The sequence below is a fragment of the Python bivittatus genome, unplaced genomic scaffold, assembly GCF_059951505.1.
Source record: "Python bivittatus isolate LINGU-HERP-01145 unplaced genomic scaffold, Pbiv_v1 ctg000070_np1212, whole genome shotgun sequence".
Taxonomy (NCBI): Eukaryota; Metazoa; Chordata; class Lepidosauria; order Squamata; family Pythonidae; genus Python; species Python bivittatus.
Genome location: NW_028277034.1, coordinates 24,681,504 through 24,696,688, shown reverse-complemented (window position 1 = coordinate 24,696,688; position 15,185 = coordinate 24,681,504). Strand labels below are relative to the sequence as shown.

Sequence of the window (15,185 nt, the reverse complement as noted above, 5' to 3'; positions counted from 1 at the left end):
AGAAGTACTTTAGATGTTAGGCAGCTGCTCTGTTTCATTACAAAATAATAATAATTTAACATTCCCACATTTTGAAGGCCAAACACAATGCTAGGTATCATAAGGTCATAATCCTCTTAAAATATTTCAATGGGCTGCTATTATCAGGAAAACTGCCAACACCTTTTCAACATCAAAAATGCTAGTTTCCAACAATTATGTGATATTGGCTGAAAAGAACTTACAGTCCAGATCAGGGCGACTCCCCACAGCCCTCATGGGCAGCTTGTCAAGATCTTGCTACCAAATTTTAGCTGCATGGTGATTCAGAATTGGAATGCATTATTATTTGGATTTTTAAAAAACTCAGTACTGGAAATGGGAGGCTATTCCCACCCATTAATTTATTGCTAAATAAATGCATTTATTGCTCTTATTTGTTTAAACAATGTATATGGCTGCTCATCCTACTCATGCGACTCTAGGCAGCTCACAATTCATTAAAACTGCACACACACACAAAAGCTAACAGCAACAGAACACCCCATAACGGAGGCTATCTACGTAACTCACACCTTCAGTCATCTTTAACATCCTGGCCAAATGCCTGAAAGATCAGTCATGCCTTTAAAGCTTTCTGAAAGGTTAAGAAGGAGGGGGCCAACCAAACCTCAGGGGGAACAATGTCCCAGAGGGCAGGTTCCACAACACCAAAGGCTCATTTTCTAGGGTCCTGCTAGATGACACTGCTTAACAGAGGGGACCTGGAGCACATCCACCATGCTGGATATAGTGGGATGAACAGAAGCAACTGGAAGTAGGTGGTACCAAAAATAATCTGATCCTGTGCTATGTAGAGTTTTATAGGTAATCACCAGCACCTTGAATTATACCTATAAACCCACTGGTTTCAGATATAAATGCCTTATTTTTTTTTAAAAAATGCTGTTGTTCTTTATTTTCCTTTATAATTATTCTATATTTTCTTAATTATCCTTGATGTCCTGTTTTTTTCCAATAAAAGAAAAAAAGAAAATAGATGCCGCTACTAAGTTGTCACATATTTTTCATCACTAAGCAAGATATATCTAGCTGCTGGGAGGACATGGGAAATGCCCTGAATAAAGTTGCAAGTCACAAATTCAGAAGGAAAGAATTCTTCACTTTAAATGTGGGCAAAGAATCTTCTTAAAAGTCTGAACTTCCTCACGGCTAGTCCTCTGGTGGGCCATGTAGCAGGGGAGGGGGAACCAAAGCATGACACCTAACCTATGCAAAGCCCTACCCAATTATTCTAATATATCACACACATTTACCTGCTGTGTGCAAGCTGAATGTAGTGGAGGTTAGCAAATTCCTTCAACATTCATCTCTGCAGGCTTACCCTCTGTTACCATTTCTATGCAGGTTTTTTTGGAGGGGGGAAATGACAGCAACTTCACACCACGCAATCCCTTTCTATGCTACTCAGAGGGCAAACGAAGTGAGCACGTTTTAGTTTTTCATTGAAAATATGGCATGCTATCTAACCCTCACTAAGCAAGTTTGGACCTGCTTAATACTAAGTCACTGAGAATTAAGCTTGACCTAAGAGAAGGTTTATCTTCCTTGGATTGAAAAAAGGGACAGTCTAGGTCTAGATATGAGAGAAATATGAAAGTATAACATTTGTTACAGAGTTGAATTACAGAATGACCTGTCCTTGCTGTCCTAGTGATTGCCTCGGATACATATAAAAAATGGGTGGCAAAGGTTAAACTTTACAGCAGCAGCACAGATTTAGTAGGCATTTAGACTGACATCTTCAATTTCTCAAGCATATTTAGAAAGGGAGGGCTGTGCATAATTGCTTATTTTATACATATAGTTATTATATACAAAAATCCAGGTTATGACTGATAAACATGCTTTTCTTGCTCAGAAACATTGTCTATTTTTTTTAGTGTGTAACATTTTATTTTTAGAAGTTAACTGACACATAGGCACATTCACCAAGTATTCCACATAAGAAAAATTACTAAGCTGTACATTCATATAGCTAATTATTATTACATAGAATTTTATACCAAGCTATCAGTTTACATATCCTTACACAATTCTGTAGATAAATGGAAGGACGCCTATCGCAAGGATATAAACAAGAAAGTAGAAGCGTATTTAATATATATATTTTTACAAAGAAAGCTGAAATCTATGGATTTTTAAAGTCCAAACTACACAGTAGCAATAATATATTCCCTCCCCATAATATCTACTCCAGTTTTAAAGCCTGTCTTACATTGTCACATCATATTGTGTATTTCACTGCCCTACTGACTACTAATGTATGAAATGATGAAACACAAAACCCTATGATGTCATGTCATGAGAAAGTTCCAGATACAAATGGAGGCGGAACAACAAATATACGTGTTGTTCTGGTATGAATTAACTATAAGAAATGTCATGGGATCGTACATGAAACTTCCTAATGTACTGGGCATTCCTAATATATGGATGTCTATTATTTAACCAGTGGCATCATGAGTATTTCTCCAAAGCCATAGATTAAAACAAAATTGAAAATCATCCTGATTTTTAAATAATCCTTTCAAAAAGAAAGAAGGTGAAATAACCAGGAGAGTATAAAAATGTCTATGCTATGAAAACAGTTCTTGTTATCATGTGATATATACAATTTTACAATTCTTCAATGATTGAAGATACGTGAAAGCAAGGTCCATCTGATCACTGAAAGGCACCTACTGCTGACGGTTGGACTCCTGAAACACAGCTATCTGTGTTAAAAGGGTATTATTTGCCCTTTTGTGTAAATATTTTGCACTGTAGCAATTTCTTTCAAACCAAAAGCCCATACAAAAGTACATATATTAAGAAAAATATGCACAAAATGTGTACAAAAGCAAAGAAAAATATAAAAAAATGTTTTGCATTATTTTGTGAACTAATACACAAATAAAATTGAGAACAAACTACATACATTTCAGAGATGTGCGCAAATGTTTATGCGGCTATTTTTTTCCCCTTAAGAGATGCAACTAATTTGGAAGCAAAACAGAATGATGTCTAGGATTGACAAATCCGCCACTTTGGGTTTTATTTAAAGCAGAAACTACTGTTTGTATCATTTGCTATATTGCAGAAGTAGTATTTTATAACAAGAAACAGACAAACAAGCTACAAAAAATATTTCCTCTAAGCTCTTTTACAGCTCTTTTAAATTTCTCTTCATTTCACAAAAGACAGTCCATCAGATTAACTAATCATTCATGGTTTTAAATTATAGGAAGAATCATCCCCATTATTTGACTTACAGCCACACCATAATTACATTAATTTGAAAAAAAAAATTATTCATTTGCACAAGTCCATTTGCTAAAGGAACAGAATGGGTGCCAGATTAGTGGGCAACCTAAGGCACACATTTCAAAAGAAACTTCACAAGTATACAGAGAGAAATGAGCTTTTTTTTGCTGGAAAGTGAAAGCTGCTTGAAGATTTACACAAAAAGTAAACCTAAATAGGTTTAGAACTTCTAGCCAGACATGCATCTAGTTGGTCTTGAGCATTTTATTCCATTTTGATCTCAGTTGTATATCTGCAAGCTGATTTAAAGTAAATTTCCCTACAATTACACTAGAAGTATTGTGTACAAATATGACTGATTAACAATTTGTACATATGTCTTTTTGCCTTCAAATTTTGCTGAATTTGGAAAAATCAAAATAACTTGGAATGGAACTATCATGTAATGAAAATATGAAAATACCATGCCCACTAAGGCAGAAAGCGAAAGCAGTTGATATGCATGGAATAACTGTTATTTCCTAAATTTTATTTATAATTAAATGGTTTATGAAACATAGAATTTGAGTTTCTCTTTTAAATTTTCTTAGCAGATTAGGGAGAGCAGAATAGAATTAGTGTATTCCCTAGATAAAGAGTTGTTCATCAGAAGCATGAGGCATTATAGCAGTCATATATTTTTATGTCAGGTAGACTAAAGAGCATGGGGCCAACTGACAATGCAATGTAAACAGAACTTTAATTCTGTTTATAGTTCAGAACTTTACGGCAAGGAAAGGGGAACCAAATATATGTGACGAAATTCAGTGTTGGTTTCTGCTGAAATCACTGTTAGCAGAACTGTGAGGAAGTGATTTCTTCTGCTCCTCTCTCTCAGTTCCATGTATACTCTCAAAATTAACTTCAGAGGCTATCCAGATTCTCCCAAAAATAAGGGGTTGCAGGGCTGAAAAGAAACCTCCATCAGAGAAATGCAGGTCCTTAGAATTTTCCTCCTACGTGTTTATTAATAGTTTACTTTAAAATGATGCTGACTGCATGGCAGATAATGGAAAAAATGTTGAACATTTATTTGCAACATATACTCTGGTTTCTCTTCAGACTGTATAAATCTTTTGCCTTTTTTCATGTGTTGAAAACTACACACCATTATATTCTGACAAAAGGAAACCGTTCCATCTTAGTTACTGCTCCATACCCACACGATGCATTTGAAAGATTTCTGGCATGATTTCAGAGTCTGTCAACTACTGGAACATACCCAGGTTGTAATAAACTACTTCACAGACCAGACTGATGAGAACCAGCTGCTATCATAAATATATGGATGTATATATGACCATTCATTCCAAAAAAAATGGCTCCTGTAAGTAGAGGCCTTTGTCTTCCTTTGAGTCTAAACTGAATGTAGATTTGGGCAGATAAACTGAATACTTGAAAGTAGCTGAGGATCCCTAAAACAGAAATGGTGAGATTTGATTACCTATGTCAAACCCTATCTTAATTTTCAGTTCATCTCAGAGTTAATATCTCTGAGAAATTATTTTCCTTTTACTTGATTCATTACAATAAAACTAGGAACAGAGCATCACTTCTTATTCCCTATGTACAAGATGGACAGACCCTTTAAAGGATTCAAATGCTGAAAATGCAATCCTATTCCCATGAAACACAAACTTCATTTTTGATTTTTACATTCAATGTCTTTAAATGTACTATTAAAGATTATGGGAAAGATTTGAAGTCTTGGCCCATCTGGAATTATGCTCGGTCTCCTGAGTTAGCAACTCTAACAAGTAAATACCTTCCCTTCTTTTACTATCCAAGATCCTTTTTAACTAGGAGCTATCAGAGGCTAAATCTGGAATCTTTCACATGGAAAGCAAGTGCTTTTGCATTTTAATGGAAAATTATACGAAAATGCTACAGCTAAGCACTTTATATTTTCAGGATCTATTTCATCTGAAATTCTGCAGATTTTCCCCCAAACATTAAACCTCTCTGGTTCACTGATTCTTCTTTCAGATCAGTTTTGTTTCTACTTTTTCATACAGCATACACACACATTTAGCAAGGAGTAAACCCTAATTTCAACAATATGCTCTGCTAGAATAGCATTGATTTTTTTTCCCACATAGAAGCCAAATCAGATTCTTCCAAGCCTTTTTTATGCAGTAATGGTCAGAAATAGACTGAATTCTTCACCTGTAAAACAATACATTATTTTGAATACATTAATGAAATCCTAAGCATAAAATACAATGCCAGCAGATAGTGCTGGTTGTGGTGCTAGTCTTTAATTTACAGGCATGTCTTTAATTTACAGGTATGAAGCTATTTGAATCACTGTTCAGTTTGGCTAAGTATCTGAGAGAGGAACAAATGCTATAAACTGAGCAATATTTCTTTTTCTAGTAAGAATCGGAAGTAGCCTTAAATGGTTTCTTTAATGATTTATGATGATCCCAAATGTTTAGGATCTGATTTGAAGGGGTAAGGAATTTAAAGAAAAACAACAATGCCATGTGATTTTATTGCTATCATTCAGTTTTGTACAAACTAGATCAGATCATGAAGAAACAAGAAAGAAAGTCTACCCATGATTTACTACTGCAGTTTCCATTCTGGTAACTGCCCATAATAGCAATGACACACTGGGTGAAAAGGATGAATATAGCTATTTTTGAAGAAAATGTAATATAAAAATGAAAAGGACAAATTAAGTATGCTCTTCCAAGCCACCTGAATCAAAATATCTTAAAAAGAAAAAAAAATGCATGTAAAAAAACTGTACTACCTTAATTGAAACACTAGCAGTATTAACATTCCTTTTGGCTCGTGCTTCTGCTACTCTTACATAATTTATCTGGGGTAAAACTAGACAATGATATTTCTTCTTCTGTATTGCAAAGCTAGCAATGAGTTATTATATCATGAACGCCTATGTAAGACTGAACTACATAAATACAAAAATAATAAAAAGTATTATCTTTCTGACCACCCAACACTGGTAGCAAAAATTGTTCCACAGTAATTACAGACATAATAGCCATGACCACCGCAATAAACCTTTAAATCAAAAAGCGTTCTCTAGCACTGGATTATTGTTTGTAACACAACCAGGTGTAGATGTGGCTCTGATCCACTGAAACATTAGAAATAAAAAAAGGGGCTTGTCATTTATTTGTGTGGGTAACAGAAACATAAAATGTCCTAAACCATTTTAGAATCAGATTGATTTTGTCTATTCTACAAGGTAGACAGTTTATGAATGCTAATTCTGTGACCTCAGGCAAGTTACTCTATTTCATTCCTGGTGCATCATGTTTACAGCAAGGTAAAGAATGAGGAAACTTCACAGAGATCATTGGCAGATGAAACTACAAAAGGACTACAAAGCACCATAAGTACACCAAACCATTTGCATAAATACTTCTCAAGGAGATCAACAGAGCTCCTAAAGGTTCCCTACATATAGTAGGGGAAAAAGGTCAACAATAATCCCAATGGTTTTATGAAATTGTCATAAAATTCCCTTACATAGGATGCTAATTTTTTTTTGTGCAAAGACACATGAAATAATAATTAGCAACAATAATCTTACAGCCCAAAATAATCTTACAAGTAATTAATGACAACCTTCCATAACCTAGTGCCTTCCAAAAATATTGGGATGAGAATTCCCAGAATCCCTACCAGCTGACTTTTGGCTGAAAATTATGGGAGTTTAAAGCCCAACAGATCTGAAAGGCATTAGGTTATAGAAGCTCTGGGAAAGCTGAAGCAAACCTGTATAAATACATCGGAAAGTACATAATGTAAGAAAATATACGCAGTTGCTTTTAAGAGATGTGCATTTTCAACCTCAAATGCTTAAATCACATACCGGATAACCCACAGAAGAGAACAGATGTAGCTCAGGGTTGAACTGTGGAGTCCTTGGTGCTCTCTGAGTGTGGTTTGCTTGCAGACATTTCACTACCCAACTAGGTAGCATCATCAGTGCCAGTGAGTGTGGGGTTTGGTCCCCAGGTACCTAATTATTACCTAGTTGGGTAACGAAAGGTCTGCAAGCTAACAACGAAGCTCAGAGAGCACCAAGGACTCCTCACAAAGGACCCTTCCCCCCCACAGTAGTAAGAACAAAAAGAGAAAACAGCTAGACAGGACATTGAGAGGGCAATTCAACACAGGTCTGTTCACAAGCCATCACGCTGAATTCAGGAGGATCGTCTCACTGCTAAAGGAGGGCTGAATGACTCTTCCCAGTCGCCCGGTGAGGAGTCCGTGCTCTTACCCGTAATCCCTCCGCTGCCGCCATCTCCTCCGTGCCCCTTCCTTTTCTGCAAGATGAAGTAAGGGTTGGCCCGCTCCGTGATCCACAGGGCGCTCGCCAGCAGCACCTCCTCCGGGTTCACCCACATCCTCCCCGCTAAGACAAAGGCAGCCCCAGGAGAGTCTTCTCGGCGGACGCTCCTCAATCATGCAGCCTCCGCTTGCCCTAAGCGCCGTGCCCAGCCCGGGGGGGCGCCGTCCGCCGCTCGACGGGAGCGCGAATCATCTGGAAGGACGAGGGCGAGAAAGTGCCGCAGCATACCCGCGGTGCCTCCCCCGTCCTCGGCCCAGGCAAGAGCAGCGACCAGGCTCGGCAGTCACGTCGGTGCGGACGCGGGGACGAGCAGCACGGTGACCTCAGCGCGGACGCGGCGGCTGGGCCCGCCCCGCCTCACGCGTGCCCGGCGGCAGCGCCGTCTCCCACCCACCTCATTGTAGTCAAGCTCCTGGAAGGATGCGATTGCAGAAGGGCGACCGCATCCGACCGAAAAAAAAAGGGAAATAGAGGAAAGCAAGCGACGGTTCGGAATCACCCCCGGCGCAAAAAAAATCCGGAAAACCCGCCTTCCCTGCGCAAACCCCTTTCCCCGCAGGTTATGCGAAGGAGACGAGGTCGCGCGTATCAGTGGGAGGCTGGAGAGCTGCCTAGCGCAGATCGGCCGTCTCTCCCCCCGCTATCGGTGCCGCTGGCGCCTTTGGGGCTCGCACTTGGCAAACACAGCAGCGCTCCCGCACGGGTTGCGCAAAAACCACCGCGGGTTTCCGAATGCCGCCCCCTATCGCCCGTGCATCTACCTGTTCTCTCCAGGTTAAAAATACACCGCCTCGTAAAGTCGGAGGCGCACAACGCAAACCTAGCTGGGGTGGCTACGAGAACCTCCTCCCAGAAATGGGACGCCGCCGCTGTCCCACAAAGGACCTCGTCGAGGCGGCCGAGGAGCGCTCAAGCGCGCGCAGAGCTAAGAGAGGTGAGCATCCTCCGCTGGGCGGCTAACGTCGCGACCGCCTCGATCGCCCGTCCCTGCCCAACGAGGATGCACCGACCGAAAACGCCCGGGACGCTCCGCGCCGCGGATCCCCCGAAGCCCGCCCGCCGCCTATCGCCTCCGAAGGGCTGACGCGCCAGGTTCCACATGGGCGTGGCCGCCGCTGGAGCAACCTGCGCAGCGCGCGGTGGTTGGCTTTGCGCTTCCTGCAATCCCCAGAGCCGGTCACGCGGTCTCCCTGTCCTTGCTCGGCTTCGAATCCCTGTTAAGCTCCACCCAAGCGGCTGGAGCCGACCTCAGGGCCTCCTGCGGAGCGCCGGCGGGGGCTTATTGTTTGTGGAAGGGTCATGCGGAAGAAGGGACGCATCTTCCCTCTTCTGCAACCAGAAGGTGCCGGCAAGATAGTACCGAGTCAGAAGTAATCGCCAAATTCGGTTTTTAAGTCGCACTGTGTTGCCAGTCACTTGGCTGCTTCAGGAGCACCGTTAATTTATTTATTTAAGGCATTTCTGCTCTTCAAAGCGGGTGTTGCAAGAGATAACATACATTGGCATAGGAAAAGCTGCAACAAAGAACTATAAGCACACAAAACCTTCGTCAAAAATAAATACAATTAAACAGCTTTATTAGATTGGACAAGAAAAATCCAGACTGGAAAAATTCAGACCACCGCTAGCAGAGGCGGAGGTATGAAACCCAAGTTCTTTACTGCCATCTGGTGCCGGTCTGAATCATTGCGATCCAGGTCTGGTAGCCCAAGATAACAATCGGTTTTCTTACTAAACTATTGAGGCATGGAAACGTCTCGCGTTCGGTGGTCCTTTGCCTTACGGTACGGTTAATATTCTTGCATAACATTTCATATGTTTAAGATTATTTCCAGTCTCGTAATCGTAGTTTTTTAAGGTGCAATAATACTTCTTTAAGAGAGGGAGCTCGCATTATAGCAGTCCAGGAAGATGTTTATTTTGCTACACTTTTTTTTGTTGTTGATACGGGAAGCTTTATCTCCAAGTAAATCATTATAAAAGAGACGCCCTCGAGGTTAAGCTAATTGACTCTGACTCCATGTTTATGGTTCTTTTGTGAGTGTTTTAGTTTGTCTCATCATATCTTGTTTTTTTCAGGTGACTTGGTAACCTTCCTTCAAAAACATTAGGTAAATGTCCGGTTCCAGCATGGCTATAAAACCTTTTGCAGGCTGTGAATGAGTTATTGTAAGTACTAAGGTGGTTCTTTACAAATCTCTAAAATACATTTACAATAAGGATGTCACATTCCTCTGGGAACTACTATTTCGAGCCAAAAAGAACTCATTGTAGATTTATAAGAATTCATAGTTCTATGAGAATTATATACTTGCAAGTAAAAAGTATAATTAATATTGTGAGGTATTCAACTATACACTAAAATTCATTCTTTAGAGTTTCCTGCATAAAGTAAAAATTGCTTTAAAAACTGTACAGCTCAGCTTACTTCATTTTTAAAATATTTAAAATATTGGTTGTTTGTTTAGATAGATCTTAGTCCCAAGATAGAAAATAATAGTTGACTAATAAAAAGGCTAAACATTAGATTTACCTGGGATTTGAAGACATATGCAATATACCAAGATTTATTTGTACCAGAGTACATATCTGTCTGAGTTTAATATAGTGAATGTAAGTATGAATCCTTAGAAGACAGACATAGGGATTTCATTATATTACTAAGATAGTTGTAGCAAGAACTTTTCTATATAAATCAAATAAAATGCTGTGCTCTCACTGGTCAAAATGGTCTAATGAAATGGTGTACATGATCATACATCTAATATTATCAAACAGGTAAAAACAAGTGAGCTTGGAGCTAATAATTAAGTGATGTGGAAAATATTTTAACAGAAGCAAATAAACATGTTTCGCTAATACAGTGAAATAATTCACTAATATACTAGCTAACCTTTAGGATGGACCCATTCAAAATTCGTTACTTTCTTAGAGAAATAGCTGCAAACATTTACATTGGCTTATACAATATAGTGCACTATTTTTAAAAATCCTAAATTTGTAATGCAATTTTAGAATTTTACAAGTATTCTGGAAAAAATAGATTAGTTCCATAAAACTGATAGCGGTGCTCTTTGTTGCTGTCATTTACCTTTGATTAATTTCAAATATAACAGAGGTAAATGACAGTGACAGAAAGCACCACTGTCACTTCCATGTGGGAGTGGGAATAGGTGTGCATGCAGAATGGCAAAGAGAAACTAGAACTGGAAACACCAGAACTAGGTAAGATTGTTGGAGCCTTACGTCTGTCTGATGTCTAGGACAGAAAAGAAAATATAGAAGACCTAATAATAACACTCTTGCCAGGCAGAAGGTGGAATTTGGAAGCTTAAGAGCTTTATGGAAAATCCCTTCCCTCTCTGTTTATGGCAGGCATATTAATTTTTTTTCCTTCTAGACTGATGCTTCTCATCTTAAAAATCTCTTAGTTGTGGACAAAGAGTTTAACCTGGGCAATATCAAAGTAGGTATTACTGATTATAATAAGCTCTCTAACTAGTGTTGCAAAATCCTTTGAACCTTTGGTCTGTGGTGGCTTGTTTTTCATGTAGCTAAAGGGTTACAGAAAGATTCAAGAAACTAAACCAACACCACAGAAATGCACTTGTGACTCAAGTCAGAATTTCTGCCACCATAGGTTTCCAGGAATATTAGATTACAGGTAGTCCTCCGTTAATGACCACTCGTTCAGCAACCATTTGAAGTTATGACGCTGAACGAGTGGTCCTCAAAGTTCTAGTTGTCCCAACACCCCCATGGTCACATGATCGTAATCCAGGCGCTTGGGAACCAGCTCACACTTATGATGGTTGCAGCGTCCCACAGTCATGTGATCACCATTTGCAACCTCTGCTGGCTTCCACAAGGAAAGTCAATGGGGATGCCAGCAGAGAGGGTCGCAAGTTGCTCCTGTAAGTCACTCCCACCACTTTTTCTCCTGAGGAGCCTGGCTATGAAGTATGGGATCCTGGGGATGTCATGCTCTGTGGTGTGGCCATGCTTGTGTGGCAGTGCAGCAGCCACCTGCGCTCAGCAGCCACTGGTGCACCTTCCTGCCCCCGGCAGCAGCCACACCTGACCACCCTTGTGCTGGGCTGCAGCAGCTGCTTGCACACCCACTGGAGCACCCACCCTGTGCCCAGCCACACTTGCTCTGCAGCAGCCACTTAACCGCCTGCTGGCCTGCATGTGAAATACTTAACAACCTGCAATCCTCACTTAACAATGGCAACTGAGGACGTGATGTTATGCTTTAGCAATGAAAATTCCAGTCCCATTTTTTTTTGTTTAGATTTTTTTATCCTGCCTTTGGCGGCGAACATGCCTAATACTCCTCCCTCCTCTTGTTTTCCCCACAACAACAACCCTGTGAGGTGAGTTGGGCTGAGAGAGAGTGACTGGTCCAAGGTCACCCAGCTGGCTTTGTGCCTAAGGCAGGACTAGAATTCACAGTCTTCTGGTTTATAGCCTGGTGCCTTAACCATTAGACCAAACTGGCTCTCAGTTACTGTTGTTAACTAAGGGATACCTGTAACACTAAGTGGATAATCTGCAGGACATGTGTAACACCAGCTATTCTTGATTTGGCCCAGGGAGTGCTCACCCTCTTCTGCATACATGGCTAGCTAACTAACAAACAGATCATTGATATCTGCTGTTAATAACAAGAGAGGAATAGTCAACTTGAATGACTTGAATGGGATTGTAGGAATTATAGGAGACATGATGCTGTCTCTTCTAGTGACTGCTCAGGATTGGTTGCTTTGCTTCTAGCATTAGCTACAGGAAGGAAGTCATCTTAAGCATGAGTGAAGCTTTGTTGTATCCCCTTCCAGTGATCCTACTGAAGTTTGCTGTTTTCCTACAGCTAGTGGCAAGGGAAAATCATTGATTAAGAGAGGGATTGCTAGGTGGAATAGGAAGCAATCTCAGAAGCAGCAGAAAATACATTTAGTTAGTCAGTTTGGCCTTGTTTGTTTAGTTGAGTGAATCCTATGGAGTTCAAGGGAACTTAAAATAATAGAATTGCATGGGATCATTTAGGGCATCCCCAACCCCCTGCTTACTATAGGAATCCAAATTAAACATCCTAACAGTTGGCTGCTCAGCTGCTGGGTTGACTCTGTCCAGTGAAAGGACACTATCTCCTTTGGTAATTGGTTCCAATGTCACTCTGCTCTTACTGCTAGGAAGTTTTTCTTAATGTTGATTCAGAATAAGCCTGTATATAACAACACTATTATTCTGTGTTCTGCATCCTGGAACAATAAAGAAGTCTTGACCTTCTTAGTTGTGGCAACCCTTCAGGGATCTGAACATTTTTCTCATGTCCCTTGTTCTACATGTGTAGGATTACAGTCTCTTGGTTGAGTTCTGCATGTTTATTCAGATGTTTCCCTGAGTTCAGTTGTGCCTACTGCAATATATTTTATTAATAAATACAAATTCCCTAGATGTTATACCAAATCAATTAAAATGAATTGTTTTGTAATTTAAAAAATCAACAAAAGTATTTAGTATTCAGCTTAGCATAAAACTCCAATAGCCTACATGTGGACAGGATATATTACAATATATGAATTATCATATATTATCATTCAGAATTATCATTGATGTCAAAGAGATTATATTAAAGCTTTTAAAATTCTAATTGTGCTTAGATCTTTCCTTAGGCAGACTTTTAGGTGTTGTAGCACAGTATTATTATTTATTTAAATAAATACATTATTAAATAAGATTATAAGATTTTATTATAAAGCCATCCTAGCAGAAATGAATAATAATTACTTTTATGTTTGTTTTATAAAATGTTATATCCTTTTAATTACAGAGTTTTACATTATGTATTGTCGCTTTTGGCATGTGATGGAAAGGCAGCCAACAAAATTCTTTGCATAAACAAATATATTCATAGATATCCCAAGTTTTTTTTTAATTTTGTGAATAAAAAATGCAGATTATAATATGAATATAATAGGCGTATACTGTATAAGAGAAACTAGAAAAGAAATACAGGTTCATTTTGTGATGATAAAAAAAAATGTATATTTTTCATACATTTCAACCAAAGATGGATGCTGCATTCAAACATGATCAGCACCAACCTTCCCCATCATATTTTGTTCTTCCTAAAGCATGTGGACTTGTTTGCATTTGCTTATGCCCAGAATTTTGTTAATTCATGATGTAACTCCTAATAGATAGGACAGATTAGACTGAGCTACATTTTTCGTATTCTCTCATGGTTCTGGAATACTCAGTCATCCCATGAGTCTGAATAGTAGAATGTTCACACAGATAAAAGGAAGTTAAATTGCTACAGAGTGCATGAAGACCACCAGCAACTCAGAAGGGGAGTTCATACATTCAAGACTGTCAGTGGCTGCTAGTTATGATAGCTATATTTACCCATAGGATCAAAGATACGTTGCTAAGGAATAACAACTTTTATGGAATGCTGGGTGCCAAAGGTTGGCTTCTGCTAGAGTTCACCTGTGAGTAAAGGCTCTAGAAATATCACACAAAGCAAATTCTAGAAGAGGCACTGCCCATGTCAGTGGGCAGAGGCCGGGCATATTTAAAATAAACATAGATCCTATGCAGGCCTAATGGCCATGGTGTAATGCAAAGAAGGAATCACTGAAGTAATAGAAGCCGTCACCACGCATCCATCTCCCACAGCTACAGTTCCCAGGCTCCCACCAAACAGGAAATTACTGTTAAAATTGGTTGAAGTCTGTAATATGGTCGTGACCACAGAAGTTGTGTTACTGTTATTATTTCATAAAAAAGGAATGCAATTGGTTTGTTAGTTGTTGTAAAAGAAAACTACCTATTTTGCAATGTCAGTATTCAGTTTCATGTCATATGACTCCCAGATGTGCTAAGGACTGAGAAACCTCATTAGTAATCAGCTCGGCACCTTGGGCTAAACTGACATGTTTTGCTATATTTAGGAACTGAGTCAGCCGCTCTGTGTTACAACTGCTGAGAATCTCAGTAGACTGATATCAGAGCTTTATGTAAGGCTTGGATAAAGCCCAGCAAAATGCAGAGTACAGAGTTAAAGCTGATGGGTACAGTTGTTAGTGGCTTCCTTGGCATGCTGTTTTATTTTTCCAAAGAAAGGAACTTGAGGCAAAGGGAATATTAAGCAGGACTTAACCTGAATATGAAGAGAAAAGCAGCTTCTGTAAAATTTCATTGAGGGCTTCTTAATACCAGTGTTGCTGTTGTGCAAATGAACAAATAGGCATCCAAACTCATCTTATGTTCAGACAAAAAGCTTTATAATGTCCCACGCCTCTTTGTTGTTAACATGCTGCTCTACAAATTATACAATGTGTGAGGCAATGAAAATGTGTACTGTGTACTATTTCTACTGCAGCTTCTCCCTGGTCATTCCTCTGTTGAGGCAAAGAAACTGGAAAACCTGCATCTTTCAGAATTCTGGGAGACTGGTAAACTTCTGTCCAAAAAGAACCCATCTGACAGGTCACTGGGGTGGTGGACGGGTTGGAACGAAGCA

General features: G+C 39.5%; 1 protein-coding gene across 2 annotated transcripts in view; it reads right to left on the bottom strand.

Moving 5' to 3' along the window:
• TBC1D9 (TBC1 domain family member 9) overlaps window positions 1-8,703 on the bottom strand; it is a 55,273-nt gene extending 46,570 nt beyond the window's left edge. For both annotated transcript variants that reach the window (XM_007428550.4, XM_025166867.2), the window contains exon 1: window positions 7,583-8,703. In XM_007428550.4, coding sequence (XP_007428612.2) covers window positions 7,583-7,709 — 127 coding nt within the window. In that variant the 5' untranslated portion in view covers window positions 7,710-8,703. The remainder of the gene's footprint in view (window positions 1-7,582) is intronic.
• Between the last annotated feature and the right edge of the window lie 6,482 nt (window positions 8,704-15,185).